The sequence below is a fragment of the Hypanus sabinus genome, chromosome 29 (assembly GCF_030144855.1).
Source record: "Hypanus sabinus isolate sHypSab1 chromosome 29, sHypSab1.hap1, whole genome shotgun sequence".
Taxonomy (NCBI): domain Eukaryota; kingdom Metazoa; phylum Chordata; class Chondrichthyes; order Myliobatiformes; family Dasyatidae; genus Hypanus; species Hypanus sabinus.
The window spans coordinates 22,787,554-22,807,788 of record NC_082734.1 but is presented as its reverse complement, the minus strand read 5'-3'; the positions used below and the strand labels follow the sequence as shown (position 1 = coordinate 22,807,788).

General features: G+C 44.3%; 1 protein-coding gene across 1 annotated transcript in view; it reads right to left on the bottom strand.

Annotated features, from left to right (window-relative positions):
- LOC132383130 (myosin-binding protein C, fast-type-like) overlaps window positions 1-20,235 on the bottom strand; it is a 104,518-nt gene that overhangs the window by 46,776 nt on the left and 37,507 nt on the right. The window contains exons 9-15 of the mRNA XM_059953954.1: window positions 18,376-18,432; window positions 17,589-17,758; window positions 16,111-16,243; window positions 13,546-13,670; window positions 10,141-10,246; window positions 6,468-6,634; window positions 683-848 (exon numbers count right to left, since the gene is read on the bottom strand). Of these exons, the coding sequence (XP_059809937.1) occupies window positions 683-848; window positions 6,468-6,634; window positions 10,141-10,246; window positions 13,546-13,670; window positions 16,111-16,243; window positions 17,589-17,758; window positions 18,376-18,432 (924 nt within the window). The remainder of the gene's footprint in view (window positions 1-682; window positions 849-6,467; window positions 6,635-10,140; window positions 10,247-13,545; window positions 13,671-16,110; window positions 16,244-17,588; window positions 17,759-18,375; window positions 18,433-20,235) is intronic.

Here is a 20,235-nt window from a genome sequence, read left to right as displayed (position 1 = left end):
ATGGTAAAGCGTTGTGCTAACCACTACACCACTGTGCCGCTGTAACGTAATACTTTCCCTGTAACCATAACACTTCATTCTGCGTTCTTCAAACTACTTCAATATGCTGCTGTGATGAAATGACCTGCGAGGACAACATGCAAAACTATTTTTTTTACTGTATCTCAGTACATGAGGCACCAATAAAACAACTTACCAATATATATACTACAGAAATATCCCTTTGGCCCACTGCGTCAAACATGATGGCGAATTAAACTAAATTACTTCTACCTGTGTATGATCCCTCTCTCTCCATTCCCCATATATTCATGTGTCTCTCTAACAACTTCTTAATCATCATGATTGTATCTGCTTCCATTTATCTGTTGTTACAATTTGAATTTTTAGAAGCACCAACCCCCCCCCCCCCCCAGCGACCTCAGTGGGATTCAAACCCTTAACGTCAGATATTAAGGCACAGCAATGCTTTCCCGAACTTTTAACCTGCTCTAAGAGCAACCTAACCCTTCCCTCCCACATAACCCTCCATTTTTCTATCACACGCGTGCCAATCTAAGAGCTTCATAAATCTGTCTGCCTCTACCATCACCTCTGGCAGCGTCTTCCACACACCCACCACTCTCTGTGTGAAACAAAATTCCAGCAAGAATGCAGGTATTGCCACTGGCGGCAGACTTACCTGCCTACGTGACTGATGCGGATGCGTCTGCTGGGAATTACCTCCACTCCGTTCTTCAGCCACTTCCCTGTCACCTTCTCATCAGACACCTCACACACGAAGACAGCCTGCTCCTGGGCTTTCAGTGTGAGGTCGGCAAAACTCTGCAGGACCTCCAGGACCTTGTCTAAAGGTTAAAGAATGATGACACGAGTGAATCTGCAGGTGCTGGAAATAAATAAAAACACAAAATGCTGGCAGAACTCAGCAGGCCAGACAGCATCTATGGGAGGAGGTAGTGACGACGTTTCAGCCCAAAACATCATCACTACCTCCTCCCCTGTCTGGCCTGCTGAGTTCTGCCAGCATTTTGTGTTCTTAAAGAAAGATTACCTTCATTTGTCACACACAGTCATGGGGAGAGCGTATAAGCTCCTTACAGACAGCGAGGGGAAGTGAACCCAGATCGCTGGTGCAGTAAAGTGGTAAGCTAGCCTCTATTCTACAATGCAACCAGACAAAAATACACAGGCTCGCTCTACCTACAGCCCCCTATAGAGAAAAAGCATTTCCTTTTACTCATCCTGTCGAGGGGTATGAGAGAGGCTGTAAAGAGATACAGTATAGAAACAGGCCCTTCAGCCCATTGAGTCAATCACAGAAATTTTTAAAGATAATGGAACTAAGACATCCGACCATTCTGAAATTAATAACGTATTTAAAGACTTTTACCTTAAGTTGTATCAGTCTGACTCTTCTTCAGATCATACCTATATGAACGCTTTTTTCAGTAATATCAACATTCCTACATTGTCTGCTGATAGTCTAACACAGTTTGATCAGTCTATTTCCAATGAAGAAGTGGCTGAGGCTATACGTGCTTTACATTCTGGTAAGACCCCAGGACCTGATGGCTTTCCTGGGGAGTTTTATAAAACTTTCACTATGTTACTTACACATTATTTATCCTCTGTTTTATCAGAGTCCTTTAAATCAGGTAAACTCCCTTAATCTTTTTATGAAGCTTTTATTTCTCTTATTCTTAAAAAAAATAAAAATCATACAGACCGATTTCTTTATTAAATGTTGATGGAAAAATTTTAGCCAAAATCTTAGCTCGAAGACTTGAAAATATTCTACCATCTATTATATCACGTGACCAGACAGGATTTATTAAAAATCGTTACTCACATTTTAATATATGTCGGTTATTGAATGTGATATATTCACCATCCAAAAAAATATCAGAGTGTATATTATCCTTAGATGCAGAAAAAGCTTTTGATAGGATTGAGTGGAATTACCTTTTTAAGACCTTAGAAAAGTTTAATTTTGGGCCTAATTTTATTCGTTGGGTTAAATTAATCTACTTGTCTCCTACTGCTCAGGTTACTACTAACTCCCAAATTTCTAAGCCCTTTAAATTACAGCGGGGAACTAGACAAGGATGTCCTCTTAGTCCTTTACTTTTTGCTTTAGCTATAGAACCCTTAGCAATAGCACTTCAAGAAGCTAAGGACATTTCTGGTATACTAAGGGAAGGTATGCTTCATAAAATTTCATTATACGCTGATGATAGTTTACTTTTTATCTCTAACACTGAAACTTCTTTACCTTTGGTTCTTTCTTTAATCTCCCAGTTTAGTTCTTGTTCAGGTTATAAGCTGAACCTACATAAAAGTGAGCTATTTCCTTTAAATGACCTAATGTCATCACATGCCAAATTTCCATTCAAAGTTGTTACAAGTCAATTTACATATTTAGGTGTAACAATTACTAAAAACTTCAAGAATTTATTCAAAGAAAACTTAAACCCCCTTATTGAATTATGTGAAAAAGACGCTTTCTAAATGGTCCCCTCTTTCTTTATCCCTAATTGGCTGAATTAATTCGATTAAAATGAAGATTCTTCCTAAATTTTTATATCTTTTTCAGGCCTTACCTATTTTTATTCCGAAGACGTATTTTGATTCCTTAGATTCAATTTTAACCTCTTATATTTGGAATAATAAACAAGCTCGTTTAAGTAAAGTTTACTTACAAAGAAATAAAGAGATGGGTGGACTAGCCCTACCCAATTTTAGGTTTTACTATTGGGCTGCCAATATAAGGAATATTTCTTTCTGGTCCTATTGTATTTATCGTAAAGATTGCCCATCAGAAGTTAATTCTGTAAAAAAATCCTCTATTGCCTCTCTTCTTGGATCATACTCTTCTTTTTCAGCAAATAAAACAACAGATTATTTAAAAACAACAGAAAATTTTTTGTTTTAGCGAATTTTTCATTATCCTCTCCCATTCTCCTTAATTATTTTTTTATCCCTTCCATGACTGATAAAGTCTTTAAAGATTGGGATGAACTAGGTATTAAGTGTTTTTGGGATCTGTTTTTCTCAGGACCTCTTGCTTCTTTTGACCAATTGTCAAATAAATTTGCACTCCCAAAATCACATTTTTACAGATACCTTCAAATTAGAGATTTTCTACATTTCCAATTAGCTACTTTTCCTATAGGTCCTGATAAAAACTTACTGGACAATCTTTTATATTTCAAACCTTTTGTTAATGGTTCTATTACCGGTATCTACAACTTGTTGATTGATTCTAGACTTTTTAGATAAAATAAAATAAGCTTGGGAGGATGACCTAAATTGTCAGAACTCTGATGATAGATGGAATAAAGTTCTTAAACGGGTTAATAAATCATCTTTCTGTGCTCATCATTCTCTTCTACAATTTAAAGTGGTTCATAGAGCTTACATTTTTAAACAGAAGCTCTCCAGTTTTTACCCGAATGTTTCTCCACTTTGTAATAAATGCAACTCTGCTGATGCCTCTTTAATTCATGGGTTTTGGTTTTGCCCTAAAATTGAAAAGTTTTGGCGGGAAGTATTTCATACCTTCTCTCAACTTTTTAGGGTCCAATTTGACCCAAATCCCCTTATTGCCTTGTTTGGTATTATTGCAAATGAAGATATAGCTTTAAGTACTCCTAACCTACAGGTTTTAGTTTTTACCTCTCTTTTAGCAAGAAGAGCAATCTTGCTTAAATGGAAGGGGTCTACCCCTCCTACATATCTTCAATGGCTACGTGATATTATGTCGTATTTAAATTTAGAAAAGATCCGCTGCTCAGTCTTAAATTCGAAACAATCTTTTTATGATATTTGGGGACCTTTCCTAAATTACTTTTCCAATTTATAAAGTTTAACAGTGCACAGACTTTTATGTATATTTTTATCTTCTCTTCTTAAGTGAATATGTTTTTTTTTCTAATTATCCATTGTCATCCATCAGCTTTTTTCTTTGGTAGTTGGTAGGGGGTTGACTTTTTTTATATATAAAAAAAATTCTTTTATGATGTATGACCTATCTTTAAATTTTTGATTACAGAGTGGTATACCTTTATGTGTTATGCTATAACATTTTGATCAATTTTATTACAATATATGAATGTACACAAGTTATGTTGAGATGTATCTATGTGTTGCACTCTGTAAATCTTTTTTTTCTTCTGAAAGAAAATATTGTAAAAAGAAAGCCCATTGAGTCCAGACTATCACTCATTGACATTCATTCTACACTCATTCCATTTTATTCTGCCCAGAATCTACATACCAATTAACCCACAAACCTGCACGCCTTTGGGATGTGGGAAGAAATCCACACAGGAAGAGCGTGCAAGCTCCACAGGGACAGCACCCAAGACCAGGATCGAACCGTGATCTCTGGAGATGTGAAGCAGCGGCAGCCACCCGTTGCCCTGGCCACCAGACCCACTCAGTCAGCCCACAGATGAGATTATGCCTTTTCTCACTGCTGTGGTCTGACTTGGTGGAAGCAAGTTATTATCAAGGGAGTTACATAAGACCATAAGATCTAGGAGCAGAAGTAGGTCATTCGGCCCATCGAATCTGCTCCCATTCAATCATGGGCTGATCCAATTCTTCCACTCATCCCCACTCCCCTGCCTTCTCCCCCAAACCCTTTGATGCCCCGGCTAATCAAGAACCTATTTACCTCTGCCTTAAATGCACCCAATGACTTAGCCTCCACAGCCATTCGTGGCAACAAATTCTACAGATTTACCACCCTCTGACTAAAGTAATTTCTCCGCATCTCTGTTCTAAATGGACGTCCTTCAATCCTGAAGTCGTGCCCTCTTGTCCTGGACTCCCCGAGCATGGGAAATATCTTCGCCATATCTAATCGGAGTACTCATCGGGAGTTCGTTATATTCAGAAGATCAGATCCTCGGACACAGATAGTCCACAATCTAAATTAGAGTTAGGTTTTGGTCGTGCTTAAACATATGCCATGGTAGCGTGGCGGTTAGCACAACACTATTACAGCTCGGGGTGTCAAAGTTCAGAGTTCGATTCCGTCGTCCTCTGCAAAGAGTGTCTGTACGTCCTCTGGGTGAACATGTGGGTTAATTGTGGGAGCACTCTGGTTTCCTCCCACAGTCAAAAGACGTTGCAGTTAGTAGGTTAATTATTCATTGTAAATTGTCCTGTGATTGAGGCTAGGGTTGCTGAGTGGCGGGGGCGGAAGGATTCGTTCCACACTTTACCTCAAGATAATATAAAATGATACCTGGGAGGGAATTACAAGCTTGAATCAATCCACGGGAATGAGTTACAGGCGAGAATCTGATCCAGGGTTCGGATGGTTAATACTAAAGGGTTAATACTGAGAACAAATGTTTGGGAGTGAGTTACACTCTTGCAGTCTAACCAAGGGGTTCAGATGGTTGATATTAATAACAAGGGCTTGGAAGTTAGTTACAGCCCAGGATCTGTCCACATGGTTGCAATGATTTAAACTACCACCGAGTGCTTGGGAGTGAGTTACAGGAGGATTTCAGGTGGTTAATACGACAAACAAGTACCTGAGAATATGTTACAAGCTGGGATCTAATCAAGGCTCTCGGGTTATTTATATGTAGACCATATGCAGTAGAGTTATGGATAGGGCCATATTAGCACTGGTCTGCGTGCTCTGAGAAAGGAGTAGAATTAGATAGTTTGGCCCCTCGAGTCTGTTCCCCCTTACCACCATGGCTGAGTTACTATCCCTCTCAACCCCATTCTCCTGCCTTCTCCCCATAACCTTTGACACCCTTACTAATCAAGGACCTACCAACCTCCGCTTTAATCACTTCCAATGACTTGGCCTCCACAGTCACCTGTGGCAATCAATTCCACAGTCTCACCATCCTCTGGATAAAGAAATTCCTCCTCCTCTCTGTTCTAAAGGGACATACGTCTATTCTGAGGCTGTGCCCTCTGGTCCTAGGTTCTCCCGCTAATGGACACATCCTCTCCATGTCCACTCTATCTAGGCCTTTCAGTACTTGATAGGTTTCAATGAGATCCCCCCCTCCATTCTTCTAAACTCCATTGAGAACAGACCCAGAGCAATTAAACACTTCTCATATACAAACACACTCATTCTCATGAACCTCCTCTGAACCCTCTCCATTGACAGAATCCCTCTCCATACATCTCCTCTTCCTTAGACGAGGGGCCAAAACTGCTGACAATACTCTAAGCACAGTCTGATCAATGTTTCTTATTAATAATTTGTGGTACCAATAGAAACCACCTTCCCAAAATGTCCTCGTAATTTTGAACCTTCTATAAATCCCCAATTCACCAGCCTGAACAGAAAAGTGTTTTTGAGTGTGTGATCTATGATTTGTTGAATGAAGGAACCAGCGGGAATGAACCAAGTAAATGAGGTGAACGACTCTCCCCTCCTGTGGTCCAGACCCCTGGCTGTCCAATGTTTCATTATCCCATACCTTCCACAATCAGATCAGCCTCAGATTCGCCCCCATTGGTCTTGATCTTGTAGCGGCCACAATGCTCTTTGGTGGCCTCGTTGATGATCAGGAAGTGCTTTTTCCCATCCTTCTTCATGCGATATTTCGTGGCATCGTCTCGAGTCACATCAACTCCGTCCTTCGACCTACAAAAAGCAAGGAAAGAGGAGAGTTAAGGGCTTTGGATAGGCTATGCACCCCTTTTTCACCACATCCTCGACTGGGAGCTCCCAAGCTGCTTCCCGCTCCCTTTGACCAATATGTCGCACTTGTCCCGGTGTAACCTGGTTCCAAATTGGTTTATTAGTGTCACATGTACCGCGATCCAGTGAAAAAGTTTCATAACCACAAAACTACACTCTGTGGCCACTTTATGAGGTACTGGAGTGAAACTCAGTGTGGGCTTTTGCTGCTGTAGCTCATCCACTTCAAGGTTCAAAATGGTGAGTGTTCAGAGATGCTCTTCTGCACACTGCCATTGTAACGCATGGTCATTGAGTTACTGTCACCTTCCTGCCCAGCTTGAACCCATCTGGCCATTCTCCTCTGACCTTGCTCATTAAACAAGGCATTCTCACCCACCGGGTTTTGTTTGTTTTCCACGCCATTCTCTGCAAATTCGACAGGCTGCAGGGCATACAAATCACAGGGGGTCAGCAGTTCCTGAGATACTGAAACCACCCTGACTAACAACGCTTTACAGTACCAGTGATCCGGGTTCAATTCCTGCGCTGCCTGTAAGGAGTTTGTTGGTTCTCCCCGTGACCGCCTGGGTTTCCTCCAGAAGCTCCGGTTTCCTCCCACAGTCCAAAGACGTACCGGTTGGTTGGTAACTTGGTCATTGTAAACTGTCCCGTGATTCGGCCGGGATTAAGTAGGGGGATTGCTGGGGGCACAGCTCAAAGGGCCGGAAGGGCCTATTCTTCACTGTACGTCAATAAACTCCAATAATGATTCCAAGGTCAAAGTCAATTAGATCACATTTCTTCCCTGTCCTGACGTTTGGTCTCAGCGACAACTGAACCTCTTGACCATTTCTGCATGCTTTTGATTGGCTGATTAGATGTCTGCATTACTGAGCAGGTGTACAAGTGTATTTCATGAGGTGACCACTAAGTGGATAGAGCCATAGAACATTACAGCACAGCATAATAATAACTTAGTCATTAATAATTTTGGTGTAATGTATGTTCTTTCCTTGTGAATGCTGCTTATCTAACACTTTGTGCCTGTGATGCTGCTGTAAGTAAGCTTTTCATTGTATCTTTGCACACATGGACTGTATACAGTACTGTACACTTGGGCACATATATAGACAGGGTGCCTAGGACTTCTGCATAGTACTGGACTAATTGTACGAGGGGTGGTAGATATGTTCATGGCCTAAAGTAGAAGGAGTCAATTTTAGAAAACCTAGCGCATTAATTTTTCAACATAGTCCCCTCCTACATTTACACACTTAGTCCAGCGGTCGTGGAGCATGCGGATCTTGGACCTCAAGAAAGTGTCCACAGATGGGTGATTGATAAGTTCATGGCCTAAGGTAGAAGGAGATGAGTTATACAGCTCTCATTACATGCACACGTAGATCAACTCTTTGAGTGATTAAGCACAAAGTTTGAAGTTAATAACTCTCTCTTTCTACCTTGGGCCACGAACTTATCAATCACACATCTGTGGACACTTTCTGGAGGTCCAAGATCCGTATGCTCCACGACCGCTGGGCTAAGTGTGTAAATGTAGGAGGGGACTATGTTGAAAAATAAATGTGCTAGGCTTTCTAAAATTGACTCCTTCTACCTTGGGCCACACACTTATCAATCACCGCCTCGTATGTACTGCACTGTAATGCTACCACAGAAAAATAAACAAATTTCATGACCTAAGCGAGTGATGATAAACCTAATTCTGATTTGGGTCTCTATTGTGGACTGAGAGTGGGAAGGGGGCAGGGAGAGGGGAATCATGGTTGGGAAAAGGGGACGGGAGAGCAAAGCACTAGAGAGACATTCTGTAATGATCAATAAACCAGTTGTTTGGAATCAAATGACCTTGCTTAGTATCTCAGGGCTTGATGTGTCTGCACGTGCACCACCCCCACCCTCCCTGGGTACCCCTTCTCTGCCACCTGTCCTTCTGTGGCGCTCCACTCTCACCATTCCCAACACGGGCAGGGCGAAAAGCATTAGCAAGGATGCATCTCACCCTAACCCATGGACTTTTTAACTCTCCTCCCATCCGGTAGGCACCACAGGAGCCTCCGCTCCCGCACCAGCAGGCACAGGAAGAGCTTCTTCCCTGAGGCTGTGACCCTGCTGAACCTCACATCACAGCACTAAGCAGTATTTCACCCATATTGGACTGTCTCAGTACCTTCATATTTGTGTGCTGTAGCACCTACTTTTTATTCACAGTTATTTTGTAAATAACACTATTCTTTGCATTTCTGGTTAGATGCTAACTGCATTTCATTGGCTTTGTATCTGTGCTTGGCACAATGACAATAAAGTTGAATCTAATCTGATTCTTTGCTCCCGCTAGATTTACAAACTCACTATCCACTCCACACTGACAAATATAGTACTATACAAAAGTCTTAGGCACCCTAATTATACAGTATGTATCATGTTCCATAGTCTTTCACTTTTAATTCACCATTTTATTGATTCCTGTATGTTGTGTGTGTTTGAAATGGCTTTATCTATCAACTAATTTGCTCTTGCTTCTTTATGATGTAGTATATATCCAAACAGTTCTTATGGATCGTCCTGTCTGTAATTATGGATCGGTCATAATATATTTTGTAGGGCTTTGACTCCAAGACCGGATCAGGCCTGCATTATGGTAAGGAATGGTGCCTTTTTTACGATTGTGTCTTAAAGCAGGATTTTGGTGAATGATGTTTGCATCTTGACTGTGCCTGTATAAGTAATCAGATTGAGTTAAACTGATACAGGATTATGTAATGTTATAATTAAAAATCAATACTATCATTTAGTTTCTCTGCACTAAATTTGTGTCTCTGTGGTTACTGTTCCTCCAACTCAGATGGAAACTTTCCCTTCATTATGACACAAAACCGGTCTACACTTCTTGTTGCCTCAGTTAATAGTCAGCAGGGTCAAAGTCCCTTCCCACTCCAGACACTTTCTCTTCTCTCCCCTCTCACTAGGCAGAAAATAGGATGCCTGACGGGACACACACCAGCCTCAGGGACAGTTTCTACCCCACTAAAACAAGTCACAGTCCCCTACTACAATAAACTTGGCTCGACTCACAACCTATGTTGTTTTGAGCCTGCTCTTTATCATTCACCTGCTCTGCACTTTCTCTGTAGCTGTTAATTTATTCTGCATTGCTATTGTTTTACCTTGTCACGGCTCAATGCGCTGTGCTAATCACCTTATCTGTATGAACAGTATACAAGTCAAGCTTTTCTCGGTATCTCGGTACGTATCTCGGTACGTGTCCATAGTAAACCAATATCAACATCTCTACTCAATTGCCCATGACTTTCTCCGTGCAGTCCTGGTCCCTCTTGTGTGCAGTCACAGATGATGCTGCAAACCCTGACACCATGACCCCTGCGCCCCCCTCCCACCAACCCACCGTCCCAGGACAGCAAGCAGAGAGAGAGAGAAAGCTCTCTTACCAGACAACCACGGCTCCCTCTTCTGACACCTCGCAGTCAAACTCAACCCGGTCATCCACGTACACGTGCTGGTCATCCAGAGGTACGATGATGGTGACAGGAGGTTCTGAGAGAGAAACAATGTTTACAGAGGGCTCTGGGGCCTCAGCTTCTGTCTCCGGGAACCAAAGAACCAAGCAAAGCAGCAAGGGAAAGGCACTTAACGTTTCTTTTAAACATCTTCAAGAGGCAGCACCCTAAGGATCCTCACTATCTGAGGCCAATGTCAAGGTGGAGGAGCAACTTCTCATATTCTGTCTGACTAGCCTCCAACCTGCTGGCACGAACACCAACATCTCAAACTTCCAGTAAACTCTCCCCCCTCCTTCCTTCTCTCTTTTTTTTATTCGCCAATCTTGTTCCCCTCTCACCCCCTCCCTTCTCCTCAGCTGCCCTCGTCCTCCCACTGGTGCCCTTCCTTCCTTTTCTTTCTTGGTCTACTCTCCCCTCCAATCAAATTTGTTCTTCTTCAGACCTTTACCTCTTCCACCTATCACATCCCAGTTTCTGACTTCATCCCCTTCCCCCACCCATCCACCTTCAACCCCCCCCCAAAACCTGGTCTCACCTATCACCCACCAGCTTGTACTTCTCCTCCTCCCCCCAATTTCATATTCTGGCTTCCGCCCCATTTCTTTCCTGTCTCTGAAGGGTCTCGACCTGAAACAGCAACTATTTATACCCCTCCATAGATGCTGCTTGACCTGCTGTGTGTTGCCTGCCATGGCCGACCGTTCAATTCACTCTCCACAATCCTCAATTCCTTAAGCATTACATCTTCTTCCTGACTTCCTCAGCTGAGATCCACTGCCTCCATCCCATTTTTAATCAACAATCTGCGATTCTAGGACCAGAGGGCACAGCCTCAGAATAAAAGGATGCCCCTTTACAACAGAGGTGAGGGGGAATTTCTTTACCCAGGGGGTGGCGAATCTGTGGAATTCATTGCACGGGCATCCGTAGAGGCCAAGTCACTGGGTATATTTAATGCGGAGGTTGATAGGCTCTTGATTAGTAAGGGTGTCAAAAGTTATGGGAAAAGGCAGGAGAGTGGGGTTGAAAGGGATAATAAATCAGCCATGGTGGAGCGGCAGGGCAGACTCAATAGGCCGAATGGCCTAATTCTGCACCTATGTCTTATGGCCACCCCGTTTCCTTTTCCCATTTTGCCCATCTCTTCCAATAGCTAATTTCCAGACCTTGTCACTTTGCACACCTCTCTATAACACCCATTTGATCGTGACTTTTGCCTCATTCCAAAGCTTGTGTGCATTCTCAGAAGGAGTCCTCAGTTTTTTTCTTTCACCATTTATTCCTGCCGTGTCACAATCCGGGGTACACCGGCTCAATTGTGTGCACTTTCCCTTACTGACACACTCACTACCCACATCATGACTGGTCTGACTGTCTGTTCCTCAGCTTCCCACAAAGGAGACAGAGCGTGGCCACTTGTTTCGATCTGCTCTCAGCAGATCCATTCGTCATGAGGTCGACTGACAGTGACTTATTGAATAGACCTGGTCAACCAAAGCCAAATCTTTCTCTGAAGTCTCATCCCAGTCAAGCATTCCAGTAAGAAGCACAGCAGTGTGCTGGCCTTCATTAGTCAAGGGACTGGGCTGAAGAACTGCAAGGTAATGTCGCAGCTCTAGAAAACTGGAATATCGTGTTCGGTTCTGGTCACCTCATTGTAGGAAGGATGTGGAAAATCTAGAGAGAGTGCAGAGGAGATTTACAAGGATCCTGCCTGGATTAAAGAGCATACCCAATCAGGATAGTTCGAGTGAGCTTGGGCTTTTTCTTGAGAGGTGAATTCACAGAAGTGTGCAAGATGACAAGAGGCACAGATCAAGTGGATATCCAGAGACCTTTTCCCCGGGGCGGAAATAGCTATACAAGGGGGCGTTATTTTAAGGTGACTGAAGGGAAGTATAAGGGCAGGAGGGGGAACATCAGTAGATTTTTTTTTACATGGAGATTTTATAGGCGCCTGGAAAGTGCTGCCAGCGCGGTGGTGGTAGAGGCAGATACATGAGGGACATTTAAGAGACTCCTGGATAGGACAATAGAACAATGGAGGGCTATGTGGGAGAGAAGAGTTAGATAGATGTTAGAATAGGTTAAAAAGTCTGCACACCATCATGGGCTGAATGGTCTGTACTGGGCTGTAATGTCCTTCATTCCTCCTTTTAATTATAATCATTCTATTCTTAGATCTCAGTTCTACCACTACTGACAATATTCTCCTAAATTGGTTTACAGGTCTAGCCATCTTCTAACAACCTGAAGGGACCAATCTCCATCACGAAACCCAACCTTCCCTCCGCTGGCTTGGGGAAGCAGCCAACCTACTCCTGTCCCTCACCGGCCATCCTCTCTCCTCTCCCCTGCTATTGGGAAGAAGACATAAAAGCTTGAGAATATGTACCACCAGACTCAAGGACAACTTCTACCCGCTCTTGGAAGACTCTTGAATGGATCTTTTATAGGCTAAAGGACCATCTCTTGATCTCCCAGCTTGCTTCATCATGACACTGACCCCTTTCTGTCCATCTGCACTTTCTGTGTAACTGCAACACTACAACCTACATCCACTTACTGTCTTCCCAACTCCCAACTCAATCAATTACGAAGTGCTTCCCCAAAACCTGTCAGTCCAAGCCCTACTGCAGGGCACTCATTTAAAATGAGGGGGGTAAGTCTAAAGATGAGCAGGGCAATTTTTTTTTTTTTTTTTAAACACAGGTATCTGGAATGTGCTGGCAGGATTGATGGAACACAGAACATAGAACAGTACCACACAGTACACGGCCCACCATGTTGTACTGGTCAATATAAACCTACTCCACAATCAGTCTTCTACACAATCCACCATCATCATCATCAATATGTGCCATGTCATATGACATCATCATTATGTGCCGTGTCATATGACCATAAGACGTGGAAGCAGAATTAGGCCATTTGGCCCATCGAGTTTGCTCTGCCATTCCATCATGGCTGATTTATTACCCCTCTCAACCCCCTTCTTCTGCCTTCTCCCCGTAACTTTTGACATCTTTACTAATCAAGAAGCCATCAACCTCCACTTTAACCTTCCCCAAAGACTGAGCCTCCGCAGCCGTCTGTGACAATGATTTCCACAGATTCTGGTTTAATTAGTTCAGCTCAGCTCTACGGGCTGATCAGCCTGTCCCTGCGCTGTAGAGTTCTACGTCTGGAAGACTGCTCGCGTTCTCAGGCTCTGATCATTATGTGAAGAACTGATGCAATGTAAAGGTGACAGTTCTACCTGCCCACCGCTCCCAAAGCCATCCCACCCCTCCCCTTCCCTGGCTACTGAAGGTTACGAGGAGGCGCACTAACCCCTTACAAAAAGGTCAGCAGTACACTTGTCGTCTCCGATGATGCACTCGTATTCTGCGTCGTCAGCCAGGGTGCAGTTCTTGATGGTCAGAACTCTCTTCAGCCCAATAATCTCAAAGATGAACCTGGCGATGGCGGGAAGAGAGCAGGTGAGAAAATGCATGAAGAATCAGAATTAGAGACATGTTGTAGGTCATGAAATTTGTTGGTTTTTGGCAGCAGTACATTAACATTATGATAAATTTAGAGTTTTAGATCTCTATGACTTTAAATTATAATGAAAATTAATAAAAATACATATAAATATATAAAAATAAAATGTTAAAATATCTATAATCTGTATACAGTACTGAGCAAATTTCTTAGGCACATACAGTACACTGTCTATAGCTAGAGCGCCCTAAGACTTTTGCACAGTACTGTAGTAACTTTACGTTTTGCACTGTACTGCTGCCACAAAAAGAAAAAAATTCATCGCATATGTGAGTGATGACAAACCTGATTCTGATATGAGTCTCTGTTGTGGACTGAGAGTGGAAATGGGGCAGGGAGAGGGGAATCATGGTTGGGAATGGGGGAAGGGAGAGGGGAGGGAGCGGGAAGCACCAGAGAGACATTCGGTAATGGTCAGCGAACTAATTGCTTGGAATCAGATGACCTCACCTGGTGTCTCGGGGCTGGGTGTGTCTGCACCCGTGCCCCCCACCCCTGGCACTCCTTCTCTGCCACCTGTCCCACACCCCTCCCATTGTGCTCCAGCCTCGCCATTCCCAACATTTAATTCCCTCAAATTTACAAACTTGGTCTCCACTCCACGAGGACAAATACAGTTCAGTGCAAAGGTCTTGGGCACCCTAGTTATATATATATGCCTAAGACTTTTGCACAGGACTATTTATATATATCCTAATAAAATCAGTGAATTATATGTATATAGTGCAAAAAGACAGCAAATTAACCATATAACATATAACAATTACAGCACGGAAACAGGCCACCTCGGCCCTTCTAGTCCATGCCGAATGCTTACTCTCACCTAGTCCCACTGATCTGCACTCATGGTGAGACCTGGGTGGGAGTAAGGAGTTCAGTAGTCTCGTGGTGTCACAACCACGGATTCCGCAGCGCAGTAGATAAGACAATTGTGCTTGTGAATTTGCACGTGTCAGCTAATTATTATTTAATCGTGATAGTGTTTAACTCCATACTTGTCGTCGTAGTGCTTTTCGAGACTTGGACAGAGCACAGCAATGCTTCGCTGCCTGTTTGCTTTCAGCCCTCCTTGAGAAATTGGACTTTCGACAGTATTCATTTAATGTTTAGATTTTCTTTCCAGCCACAGTGGAGGTTTCGTTTACCATTTGAGAGTTTTAGTCAACAGCCCTGTTTCAACTAGCGTTTATTGTTTGTTTTCCTTTAACACCATTCACATTAAAGTTTGTGAACAATCAACCTGCTTCAGTGTCTCTCACTTCGCACTTGGGCCATCTCCGAACCTGCTAACACAGAGTCTGGGAGAAGAAGCTGTTTCCCATCCTAACAGTCCTTATCCTAATGCTATCGTACCTCCTGCCTGATGGTAAGAGATCTAAGAGTTTGCTGGGCGGATGAGAGGGATCCTTGAGAAGGCTAACACAGCGCTCTTGGTAATTATCCAAGATGGGTGGAAAACAGATGACCCCCACCCCCCCCCGACTATCTCAGCAGTCCTCACAGTCCTTTGTAGGTTCTTGCAGTAATCTGCAGTATCTTGTACCCCACATGCAGGAGGGAGTTGGGTTACAGATTGGATTCTGAAACTGGAATTTGTGACTGCCATGACTGCCTTCACAATGAAGGTAGAACCATTCCTGCTGAATCTTAATAATCAGGTCAAAACTTCAGAATCTCAAGCAAAAATCAAAAGTAGGTACAAGTAAGGATTCAAGAAGCTGTAGACACTGGAATCTGGATTAACAAACTTACCACTGGAGGAACTCAGCTCAACAGACAGCATCTACGGAAGGAAATGGACAGTCAAAACGTTTCTAGATGAAGGGTCATAGCCAGAAACGTTGACTATCCGTTTCCCACCACAGGTGCTGCCTGACCTGCTGAGCTCCTCTTGGATTTTGCCTGTTGAAACAATGTGTTGGACCTTAAGAAGGGCATTATTTCACCACCTGGTGGTAGAGGTCTGCCAATGCAGTGACAGGCAAATGCTGACATAGGGTTTCCCATTATAGAGTGATTGAGCATAAAAACAGATCCTTTGGCCCATCTAGTTCATGCCAAACTGTTATTCTGTCTAGTCCCATTGACTTGCACCTGGACCATAGTGTTTCGCACCCCTTTCATCCATTTATTTATCCAAATTACTGTTAAATGTTGAAATCAAACCCACATCCACCACTTCCTCTCGCAGCTCATTCCACACTCTCACCACCGTCGGAGCAGAGTAGTTCCCACCTACCATGAAATCCCAACACGAAAGTCTAACAGAGTTAGAATTTTAACAGGGCACTGACGAGGATCTGGGCTATTGCATCAGATAACCATCTCAAGAGCGTAGCCATGCCAACGTACCTGCCACTTGGCCGGATTTCCTTTCCGTTCTTCAACCACTTCACCTCTAAGTTGGGCCCTGCCATCTCCACCATCATTCGGATCTTGCTGCCTTTGTCTACCTGGTACGCACTGTCCAACCTCTTGGCAAAAGCTGGACAGCGTCAACGAAAAGAAAAGAAACAACAGAAATTAAATAACTTAACAGATAATCCGTCCGTAAACTGGGCACAGAAAGGCGAAGTACAAGGTTAATGGCAGGATTAATAGGAACGGAGGAACGTTGCGGAGTCCACATCCATAGATCCCTTGTTGCCAAGCAACCTGGTTGTTAAGAAGGTGTATGGTGCTTTGGCCTCCATTAGTAGGGGGATTGGGTTCAAGAGCAGCGAGGTAATTTAGAGAAACAACGCAGAATTGGCTCTTCTAACCCAATGAACTGCTCTGCCCAGCTATTTAACACTAGCCTGATAACAGGACAGTATACAACGACTGATTCATCTGCTAACTGGTGTGCCTTTGGACTGTGGAAGGAAACCAGAGGACCTAGAGATCACTCACGGAGAACATACAAACTCCACGCGTATGGCGCCAGAATGGAACTAAACTCTGAAACGCCCCAAGTCGTGATAGCATCGTGCTAACTGCTATGCTACCATGGCCCCCCCCTCCCATCCTGCAGCTCCGTAAAACCCGGTTAGACCACACTTGGAGTATTGCATTCAGTTCTGGTCGCCTCATTATAGAAATGAGGTGGAAGCGTTAAAGAAGGTGCAGAGATGATATTTTGTTTCATCCAGTGTAGTGTGTATAGGCCTCCATCAGTCTCGATAGATCATGGATTTGCACCTTGGAAAGCTTCCAGGGCGCAGGCCTGGGCCAGGTTTTTTTTTGTGGGGGACCGGCAGTTGCCCAAGCTGCAAATCTCCCCTCTCCATGCCACTGATGTTGCCAAGGGAAGGGCATTAGTTCATCCAGTATCATGCACTCAGAGTTACAGAGCAATACAACACAGAAAACAAGCCCTTCAGCCCAACTTGTCCATGCTGGCCCATTTACCAGTGTTTGGCCTATATTCCTCCAAAACCTTTTCTACTTAATTAGTTATGCAAATATCTTTTAAATGTTGTTGTACCTCCCCCAAAACCGATTCCTCTGGCAGCTCATTCCATATATTCAGCACCCTCTGAGTGAAGACTTGCCCCTCATATTTTTGTTAAATCTTTCCCCTCTCACTTTAACCCTGTGCCCTCTAGATCTTAGTTCCCTTCCAGGAGAGGGGGGGAGAGGGAGGGGGGGAGAGGGAGAGTGTGAGAGTGTGTGTGTGAGTGAGTGAGTGTGCACACATGTACGTACAGAGTGTACACATGCAACTGTGTTCGCTCCCAAGGAATGCAGCACCCCCTGCCCTCAAACGATGTCACCCTCCTCTGCCCCGAGCAATACAGCCCCACTCTGCCACCAAATGATGCAGCCTCCAGGGGTGAAGGTTCACTCACCGTCACTCTTCTTCACCGGCTTCTTCTTCTTCTTCAGTCTCTTCAACATGCCCCGCAGGTCAGTGATACCGTACTGGAAGGCGATTTTCTCAAAGTCACACGGCTTGGCGTTCTTCAGGATTTCCCAAACATCGACTTCTTCTGTTGGAGGAGCCTCAGTTTTGACCTCTCTGGTTTAAAAGTGACAAAAGCTGGTGAGGTAAATCAGTCCCTCTCTAGCCCTCTCTCTCTCCTTCCCTCTTTTCTTCCTTCGCTCTATCTCTCTCTCTCTCCCCCATCCCTTCCCTCCTTCTCTCTCTCATCACAAAAGGCTGCAGGCACTGGAATTTGGATCAACGAAAAACAAGATGATGTCCTTAGTGGGTCATGTGGAAGGAAATTCATTTTTCAGTCAGTTGAGTTGAAGGACGTCAACCCAAAACATAGACTGTCCTTTTTCCAGTCATTTTAAGAGAGAATGTCCAGTTACCAGCTGTTTCTCCTTAAACCCCTCTTGCCCCAGAGTTGGGTCGCCTGGGCCAATATCTCTTTATCTGGCTCAGCATCGAAGTGCATACAAGAGTTAGATCACAGCATAGAGCCGAGCCCCTCGGCCCACAATGTCTAAGCACACGGTAACGTCACGCTTTACAGCACCAGCAATCAGTAAAAGAACCCCAAGGGGAAAGTATTCATAATATGGTCACATTCACCCTGAATGGGGGCTGTGGCGGGTCAGTGGGTGGAGGTGCTGATCAGCCTTACCACTTGGAGAAAGCGCCTGTGTTTGTGCCTACCTACCACCCACCTTTTCTTCAGCAGTCCACTGAAATCCAGCTCGCCTGCATCCTCTCCGGCCTCCCCCCTGCAAGGGAAAGGAGCAACGTTTCAGACATCGTCCCTGACACAACGGAATCTGGAAATCTGGAGCAATGCGCACAAAAACGCGGGCGGAACTCAGCGGGTCAGGCAGAATCAGAATCAGGTCGACTAGCACTGGCATGTGTCATGGAATTTGCTGTTTTGCAACAGCAGTATAGGTAATAGGACCATCAGATATAGGAGCAGAAGTAGGTCATTCGGCCCATCAAGTCTGCTCCGCAATGTATAGAACAATTGCTACAAGTTACAATAAGAAATATAAACAAAATACATAAGTAGTACAGGAAGTGCATTAATGTTCACGGGTTCACGAACCGTTGGGAAAACTGATGGTTGAGGGGAAGAAACTGTTCCTAAAATGTGAGACTCCTGTACCTCTCCACTGCTGGTAGCAATGAGAAGAGGGTCCTCAGTGATGGATGTTGCCTTCTTAAGGCATTGCCTTTTGAAAATGTCCTCAGGTCTATGGAGACTAGTGCCCATGATGGAGCTGGCAGAATCTAGAGTCCTCTGCAGCTTTCCCGATCCTGTGCAGTGCCCCCACCCCAGCAAAGCCAGATGGCAATGCAACCAGTCTCCACGATACATCCGTAGAGATTTTCTAGAATCTTCAGTGACATACCAAATCTCCTCAATCTCCAAATTAAATCTGTGCAGCATCTATGGAGGGAAAGGGACAGTGGTCGTTTCAGTCCTGAAGAAGTGTCTTGGCTTGAAACGCCGACCTCATTTACCTCCACAGATGCCACCTGTCTTCCTTGGTCACCTCACCAGCTCTGCCTTCCCTCGAAAGTTCTCCATCTTAATCCTTTCTTACCTTGAAGCAATGAAAAACACAGAGCCAGAGGCAGGCCATTCAGCCCCACTGAATGCTACACTCCTGGGCCTTAATCTAGAGGCCCACCTGAGCGCATTCCCTCTGCCTCCAAAGATCTCCTGATCTCAGCTTCAGACATACTCAGATCAAAGTCCTGTCCCGAGCCTTTGTGGCTCATCGGGCCGGTGCTTATGTGGGTTTCCGTGGCGTGAAGCGACTGAGAGTACGAGACTTTCCCCCCGCCCCCCCCACTGGATAGGACGCCAGTCTATCGCAAGGTTGACCCCCTAGCATTTTATTGCAGCTGGGTAGACTGGAGCATTGTGTGGTTAAGTGCCTTGCTCAAGGACACACACACTGCCCCAGCTGGGTTCCAACCCACGACCTTCAGGTTGCTAGTCAAACACCCTAACACACTCATGAATATTCACAGAGTTTAACGACTTACAGAGAATGAGGTGAGAATTTTAAAAATGGGGTGATGGTAGGACTGGTGCAGAGGAGTAGCAGATGGTCAGCACAGATTCAATGGGTCGAAGGGCCTCTTTCAGACCTGTGCTTCTCTACGGCGGAAGGAATTTGAACGTTCTTGAGGCAGAGATCAGTAGGTGGCTAAGCGCAGGGGTAGGTGTTTACCAGGGGCTGACACAGACACACCCCTCCCCACCGCTGAGAGCATCAAGAGGGGAGCATCTGTCACCACCCTCCGGGTCATGCCATCTTTTTGCTGCTACCATCGGACAGAGAGTACAGAAGCCTGAAGTACCACAAGACCCGGCTCGGGGAAGCACACAACTTTAACCCTGCCTTAGCAACAGAACACCACAGACACCTCTTGCACTACCATAGACTTGTCCCTGAAGGTCTGCTTTTGCACTAATGCATTGTCATACACACCTTTTATCACTATCTTGTGTAATTTATGTCCAGTTTGTATGTCTAAATTGTGTAGTTTATGTCTGTACCCAC